The sequence below is a fragment of the Cryptomeria japonica genome, chromosome 8 (assembly GCF_030272615.1).
Source record: "Cryptomeria japonica chromosome 8, Sugi_1.0, whole genome shotgun sequence".
Lineage (NCBI taxonomy): Eukaryota > Viridiplantae > Streptophyta > Pinopsida > Cupressales > Cupressaceae > Cryptomeria > Cryptomeria japonica.
In genome coordinates this window covers 726868646-726877411 of record NC_081412.1, presented here as the reverse complement: position 1 = coordinate 726877411, position 8766 = coordinate 726868646, and the positions used below count along the sequence as shown (strand labels likewise).

The following is an 8766-nucleotide window of genomic DNA, read 5'->3' as shown; positions in this document are numbered from 1 at the left end:
TATTTAAAAGTGGTGTAAAATCTCTTGCACCTGCATAATTTTACCTTCTTTAATAATTTATTTTTCTAGCATTAATGTATCAAAATATCTCTAGATTATAAATTTCATCTTAAGAATTTTTTTTATTATTATTAATATTTTGCAAGTCATTTGCAATCTATTTCCACCAAGTGTGCATTTAAGAATATTAAGAAAGAATATGTTAAATTTTATTCTTGTGATTTTTCATGCCTTTAATGTTCTATAACAAGATGCATGGACCAGCAAAAAAAATAGAACAACATCACTGTGATGTTTTTGAATTAAGAGAGTCTAAGTTTTGACATAAACAAGACGCTCTAAGTTTTGAATTATTTAAGTGACTCATTTGAAATCACACTTAGTTTAAAGGAGATGGAGCCTAAAAAAGATAGAAAACTCAAGCTATTTGAACTAAGCATTGTGACACTAAACCTAGTCACTAGTCTTGTAGAGTACCAGAGAACTAGGAAGAAATTATTCTTTCACTAGTGACAAGGAGCTCTTCCAAATAATTTACATGCTATTTGAACTAAGCATTGTGACACTAAACCTAGTCACTAGTCTTGTAGAGAATGAGAGAACTAGGAAGCAATTATTCTTTCGCTGCAATTATTCTTTCACTAGTGACAAGGAGCTCTTCCTAATAATTTACACCCTTATTGTGTGATTCTAACACAAATCTCTCACTCCTATCATATATACTTTCTTCTTTTCCTTTTTTTTTTTGATATGACATCCTTCATCAAGAGATTATGTCTCTTCATTGAGTGTATCTAATAGCATAATAGAATGTGAATATAGGAAAGTTGAGGATGGCTCTAGGGCCTCTAATGTTGATGGCAACCTTGTCCTAAGCAATGGTTGTGTCTTCTAGACTATCAAATGTTTCAAGCCACATCTTAATTCCACTTTTTCTTGAATCTCTTATCTCATTTGCATATTTCTCCCATGGCCTCCTCCTTACTCCTTGCAACATTTCTCTACACCCAACTTTGATTTCTTCTTATCGACCCATTTTTTTCTGAACCTTACTAAACATATTATAAAAAATAAAATAAAATTCTACAAAAAAAAACATAAAACTTAATAAAAATTAATATAAATATTACCTATTTGCCAGTGAAGTTTGGAAATTGTTTGGCATATTGTTTGACAAATTTAAAATTGCCTATATAGATACTATCCTTGGTTATATCAAAGGCTACAAGAAATTTATTAAATCTTTTTGGTCCTGCTTGTCTCTTGAAATCTTATGGGTGATATGGAAGTTTCGAAATGATGAGTTATTCAATGACAGACCTAGGAATCTTACTGAGTCTTGAGGAGGCTCATTTTTCATCTCGCCTCTATGTAGGTTTCTGTCATTATCAGGTTCGATGAAAGTAAGTTTGATCAATGGCCAGAAGACGGATATACCACTGTGCAAATCAAAGAGATCTCCCATGGTTATACCTGGGAGAGTGGTGACCATAGGTTGTCCCCCTTTGAGCAGGCACTCGGAAACTTCATGCATTTCTTGGAGGAGAGGCGGGCCTAGATGGATATTTGTCGCCAGCACGAAGACTTGATGTAGGGGTATGTGGTGCACCCACACAAGGACCATATTCTTGATGGAAAGATCAAGGTCTGGATGGTGGGGAGTTTGGGATGGACTGCCTGGATCCCCCTGGCTAAGAATGATCCTCGAGATGGAGAACTTGAGTTCAGTTAGAATATTGTTTCACTTCCATGTAATTTGCTCTTATGGCTATGTTGATACTCTTTGTTATCTTTTCTTAGATCTTTTTGTATATGGACGTCTTGGCTAAAATTCTGTAGAAGGTGTTTATGGGTGGACTCAAGGTTTTAATCTAATGGTTTGCTGACTCTAATGTAATCCTCCTTTTTTAATCTTTTATATTTAATTCAAAAAAAAATTAATATAAATATATAAATTTTACTTTCTGATATTAAATCTTATAACACAGAAACAAATCTTAAAATTATACTTTAATATCTAAAATAAAATTAAAATATTTAGAACATACAATTTGAATCGAATTTAAATTAAAAAAACAAACGATTACCACTGCAATAACTTATTATAAGTTATTCAAATTCTACTTTTCAAAGCATATCTAAATGTGATGCATTAACAAATCATATAATTCGAAAGCTTAGATCCGAGTTCAAGTCTTTTTACAAAGGGAATGCGGTCACTCAATTGTTTCTTACCCAACTTTGATCAATACCTCAAAAGTGCAACCCTAATTCTGTGGGCTCACGGCATGCTATAATTAACCAGTGCTGTATTCAACGTCCATGAAAAGGAAGCCTGCAAATGGTTTTGCCCCCACGTGTAATAATATTAAAAAAGTCTGAGGAGCCAAAATGGACCAGCATTAAAATTACAGATATTTTGTCCTCTTACAATGTGAAAAGACTTAAAAAAACCCAGTCTTTTTTATCAATCAGTCAAGCACGCGCGAGTATCAGTCAATGAGGTCCACACAGGCCATTCGTGCAAGCATTTACAAATTTAGTATTCTCAAACGTTGACAGCAGTCTCCTGTGCGTAACAGCAGTCAACAATGAAAAGTAATATATTATTCCACTCTCTTGATTATAAATAGGCAACATTCCCAAATCCTAGGGCACAAGAACAAAAACTTGGAAGGAATGGATTCTTCTAAGGGGGAGAGCAATTTTGTGGGAAGTAATCTGAAGAGAAAAGCCCAATATAATGAATCCATCCATGTGAAGAAAAGAAGTATAAATTATATACCATCTTCTTCTTCTCTAGGTTATGGTCCTTATGAAGATGAACCAGAATCATTCGTGGATGCTGCATATTCAGAAACCATGAATTCTGCTCAAGAAGTGAGTCTCTGCAATGAAATTGGCTCAGAGGCGGACTTGGTTTTGAATGGAGTTATGAAGAATGCGGCCATTGAAGGGTGTTATGAGCCCATGAATGGTAAAGCTGAAATTGGGAGTGTGAGTAAGAAGAAGTCACGAATGGATGGAGAGAAACATTACAGAGGAGTAAGAAGGAGGCCATGGGGGAAATATGCGGCTGAAATCAGAGATTCAAGAAGAAGAGGAATGAGGATGTGGCTTGGAACATTTGACAGTGCAGAGGATGCAGCCATGGCTTATGACAGGGCTGCCCTCAGCATTAGAGGACCCAGAGCCATCCTCAACTTTCCTATATTCACCCCCTCTTTCATGATGCCAGATGAATTCAGTGAAGAGAAAGAGTCTCTTGATGGAGGATGTCAGATTACAGAAGAAGAAAAAGAAGAAAGTACATGTGCAAGCAGTGAGAGATTTGTGATAGAATTGGAGGATATGGGTGTAGATTATTTGGAAGAGCTTCTTTTCACTAGTGAAAGAATAACTGCTTCCTGGTTCTCTGGTTCTTTAGATGAGCAGCTAATTTCTTAGTCCCACAGTCTTTTATAATCATGGTTGACTCTGAGCCAAACTTTCCAGTTTATACACATAAGACCTAAATATTTCGTAAATGCCTGTCAGAACACAAAAGCTGTATAGAAATATTATTCCAATCTGCGAGGTCATTGGGGTTTCTGTGAGAGTCTTGGTTTGGTTTAATGAAATTTGTTATTTAACCCTTTGTTTCTATCCACCAATCTAGATTCACTGTCATCCAAATGTCTTCCAAATGTGAACTGTTTTTATCTTTAATTATTTTGACTGGTTACTGGTATAATTCAATTGAAAACATTAATTTCTAACTTATTTATTTGATTCACACGACGGTTCATGAAATATAATTTTAAATAATAAAATATGTTTACACAATTATATCTAGAATATGTCAAACAATTTCTGTGAGAAATTTGATTTAATTTTATGAAATTAGCTATTCAACTCTTTGTTTCTGTTTTAATCTAAATTATTTTTAAAGGCCTTCAATTCCTTTCACTATTGGTATAGTTCACTTGAAAACATCATATCTAAACAGTTTGTAGTAAGTTGTTCTCATTTTTGGCTCACTTTGGTCTAATGATGGATCATGAAATATGATCTAAAATACTGATGGAAAAATGTTTACAGAATCATCTCTAAAAGTTTTTCAAGAATTTTTTATGATAAATTTGGTTTAGTTCAAAGAAATCAGTTATTCAACTTTTTGTTTCTCTATGTAAATATAGTTTCACTGTTATCAGAAAATCTTTCAGATATGAGCTGTTCTTGAAGGCCCTCAATTCATCTAACCATATAGTTTACTTGAAAATATCAACTCTAAATAATTTTTCATAAATTATTATTCTCTTCTTTGACCCATTTCATTAAAAATGACTGTAAGAAATTTGGTTTATTTCAATGAAATTAGTTATTCAACTCTTTGTTTCTCTGTGTCAATCTAATTTATGTGTCATCTGAAAGTCTTCCACATGTGATCCATTTTTAAAGACCTTACATTCCTTTGACCACTAATATCTATAGTTCACTTGAAAATATGAATTCTAAATACTTCCTAGTAAATTATTTTCTTCTTTGACCGACTTCATTTTGATGATGGATCATGAAATATGATCCAAAATGTTGATGGAAAAATGTTTACATAATCATATGCATAAGCTTTAAAAAAATTCTGTGAGAAATTTGTTGTGGTCCAAAATGAAAGTTTTCATTCAAGTCTTTGTTTCTCTGTGTCAATCTAGTTTTACTATCATCCAAAAATTTCAAATGTGAACTATTTTTTATGACCTTCAATTTTTTTGACCATTGATATAATTCACTTGAATACATCAACTCTAAATAATTGATCACAAATTTTATTCTTTTCTTTGACTCATTTCATTATGATAATAAACCATGAAATACTATCTAAAATGTTGTAAAGAATTTAACACAGGCATAATTAAAAAATTTCAAAACTATAAAATATAAAAATTAAATATTTTGATATTAATCTTTATTAACATAATAAAATAACCTAGTCAAAGATTAAAACAAAACTACATGATTGTATTAAATAAAACGAATCTAAAATATTGCAGTACAAAAAGTTTAGTGAAAGACTGATCTGAACCAGATCTACAAAGGTAGTGGTATTATTTTCTTCAGCTTAATAGTGGAAACCAGATCACACTAATCAAAATTATTTAGATTTGAAAAGATGAATGTAATAAGTGGTAACGAATGTAAAATATTGCAGTACAAAAAGTTTAGTGAAAGACTGATCTGAACCAAATCTACAAGGTAGTGGTATTATTTTCTTAAGCTTAACAGTGGAAACCATATCAAACTAATCAAAATTATTTAGATCTGACAAGATGAATGTAATAAGTGGTACTTATCTAGTGTTTTAAAATATGGTACATGGCCTCCCTCCTAATTATGTTTCATCTATTTTCTTTCCTACGGTTTCATCTTAGCACCTCTGGTTACTGCCTGTGGACTGTTTTAACTTTATGAAACTGCCATCTATGAATACATTGTCGACATTATCATAAGTATAATATGAATGGCCTGCAACGAAATTTATTGAGAACATTGTCATATTGGCTTACTGCCATAACATCTTAAGTAGCATATTGTGTGGATTTGGAATGCCAACAAGAGAATATCAGCTAGGGATGGACAATAACTTCAGTCTTGAAAGGTGGAGTTCAAAACCTTTTCCCATTCTAAATTATATTTCAATATGTTTTTAATATTACATTTTATTGTATTTGTATTCTAATTTTAGTTTTGATTTCGATTGTATTTGTATTTTGTTTATGATTTTCAGCTTCACATTATTAAGTAGATTGTTCAACACATCTAGAGTACTTGAGTAAAATCAAGGACCTAGTTCTTAAAGGTAATTATACTTGCGTGAGTTCATGGTAATTATGAAGATTATAAAGATAGTTCATCTATCATATTTCTAACAATTTTGTTTCTTAATTGTAAATAGTCCATAACAACATAACAATTGTATTCTCTAACAAATGTTAGTAGTCTACATATTATATCGTTCATCTTAAATGATATATAAATCCAAGCAACCTTTCTCTTTTGAAGATTAATCACAAACTATAAATTGATCATTGTATACAATTTTGATCTAAACCCTAAACTATATCTACAAAGTGGGCTAAGTTTACCTTTACATAACCATTGTTATGGTTGTTATGTTGATCTAAGACCAATTTTAAGTGGGGTAGGACCAATTTAAGAGATAGGTGGCATGTTTCTTATGCTGATGTGGTCATTAAAAACTCAACATACAGCATGGAGATTAATATTTTTTAATGCCAGATCTCTGGAAACTCACAAAAAATTGAAGAAAAACCTCATTTATAAGAGTGTGGCTCTCATAAATCCACCCTTAGGGCTAGACTATAAATATTTCAATATAAGAAGTAAAATATTTGTTTGCATTTAGAGAGAATATTTTATAGCAATGAAACAAGTTATGGAAGGGGTATTAAATTCACCTGCTACCAATTTAGAAGAAACCCTTCAACACAATTTTCCTCTCACTTTGTCTATTCTACAACTCACGGTAATTTTGAGGGCCTAGAAGAGTTGTATCTCACTAAATTTATGGGGAATGATCTAAATAACAATTTCAAACTAAAGTCCTCTCCTTTGCATCTTGACTCTGCAACCCAATCCTAAACTCATTTATTTATTGGAATTAAATTAGGACTTATGATGAAGAATCCCTCCTTCACTAACCCTCACTTTAACTTTGGGGTTAGCCTATCTCAACTATTTTTTCATTAAAAACCCAAATTGTCATCTCCCACTCATGGTATTTCCCCTCCCAGTTACCACCCTCCTCCAAAGACTCTTGTAGGATCCTTCCAAATGTCCAAAAAGTAAACACAATAACCACCCTTCACCAAAAATCCCTTTTGGGTACGATCTTCTCACCAACATTTGGTATATTACCAAGGAAACAAAGATATGCACAAAAACATATGTGAAAATGGGGTTTGTAATTCATATTCATAGAGTGTTGTTTCAAGATTCCTGCACCGTTCTTTTTAGAATTATTAGTGAGGATTCAATAAGGGTCAACAAATCTTATAATTTATCATGCAAGAATATCACTCTAAGCATTTATCTATCAATGAGGATATCACTACACTTACAATTAAAACTACATTGCTATCTACACCTATAGGGAAACCATTATTCTTAAAATGCTACTCCTATAGAGGTACTACACTCTATCTACTTCACCTATGGGCATACCAAATGCTTGTTTCTCATTGATGTGTAAGAAAAGAAACCCTAGACTAACATGTGTATTTTAATGTAGGTCAATCCTTCTCCCATACAACATTAGAGATGTGAGTGGGCTTGGATTTCTATCTACAAGGAAGAGCCATGTCGTCCTTGACTCACATTTCTACTGATTACATGTAATCCAGATTGGAGTTGTGTGCAACAAACTAAATTAAATAAGGCTCAGTTGAATAGATTTGATAGAATACAAAAAGTACAAAACAAAAGGTGGAAGAGAATTACAAATCTAGTAATGAGATACAGAGAAAAAACTACCGTTGAAATCTGGTGACGATTTTGTCAAATAGAAGAGTGGCTCACTAGAGTCCTTAATGTTGTTCTATCACAATCTAGTGTCAGAAATAGATTCTAGGAGGCTACTAGGTAACTCTCCTCAAAATTTCAAGAAAAAGTGCCTAAACACTAGTGCCCAACTCTAGTGTCCAAGTATTTTTTGTTGTTCGAAGTATAAAGACTATTGGTCACTATCTACTTTGTCTACCTATATCACTATCTCAATTGCACTCTTTCAAATCAGTACATGCAAACATGAAAGAGGAGAAAAGGTTGTGTTGTATAAGTGATTTTCTAAGTTAAATCATGTGTTGGTGTTCGCACCTCCACAACACTAATGAATGATGATGAATAATGTCATGTACTCCCTCATGAGTAAAAACAAATTAAAACATAAACTAAAATGGTTACCTTAGGCATGAAACCCTTTCTTGAATCTCATGTAAGGTAATGATGAATTTCTCTCATGAATTCCTACAAAAGTTTAGTACAACATGGTGATAATGATAAATCGTAAGAATTAAATGATATTTGATAGGAGATCACTATATGCTTGAAAATACCTCTAAACTTTCCAAATTTATTGCTCTTAAATTCTTAGGATTAAAGAGAGATATTCTTAGAACATCTTAGAAAATGTAGCTAACAGAGGAGGGAGAACTACCTTTATATGCAACTAACACCTTTCACAAGAAAACTTCTAAGAGAGGCAGACATAAGGTTATATCCATTAAGGGCCCAAATTGACATCTAAAATATTTAAATTTGGAGCCAAATTTGGAGGACCCTAGCTTTGGGCACTAGTGTCTATACCAATTAGGCTACACAAATGTCTAGGTATAAGGGGTGAGTCCAATATTAAGATCTAGACCCTAGATGAACGTATTTGCACAATATCGAACACCATCTCTAAAAAGGGTGTTAAACAAAACATGATATTGTAAAGGGTATAGAATTTATAACTTACACTTATTTATGGATAATTTTCATTACCTTCTTCACTTGCACATCTACCTCATTTCTTGCATCACTTCTAAGGCTAACATTCCAACTCCATATGAGCACCTCCTACTTTCTCCAACATTCTATAGGTATACATATCCTTAGGAATTCACTTATTAAATAAATGACATAGCACATGTATTCATTAAATACCAATAAACACTCCTAATTTTTGTTACCCATCATTTTTACTAATTTTGGATAGTTCCTTTGGGT

The 8766-nt window shown here is 32.5% G+C and overlaps 1 protein-coding gene across 1 annotated transcript; it reads left to right on the top strand.

Annotated features, from left to right (window-relative positions):
• The first annotated feature begins 2679 nt into the window (after positions 1-2679).
• On the top strand, positions 2680-3472 carry LOC131046766 (ethylene-responsive transcription factor ERF098-like). Its single transcript, XM_057980556.2, has one exon. It carries the CDS (start codon positions 2680-2682, stop codon positions 3445-3447), a length of 768 nt encoding a protein of 255 aa, XP_057836539.2. The 3' UTR covers positions 3448-3472.
• The last annotated feature ends 5294 nt before the right edge of the window (positions 3473-8766 follow it).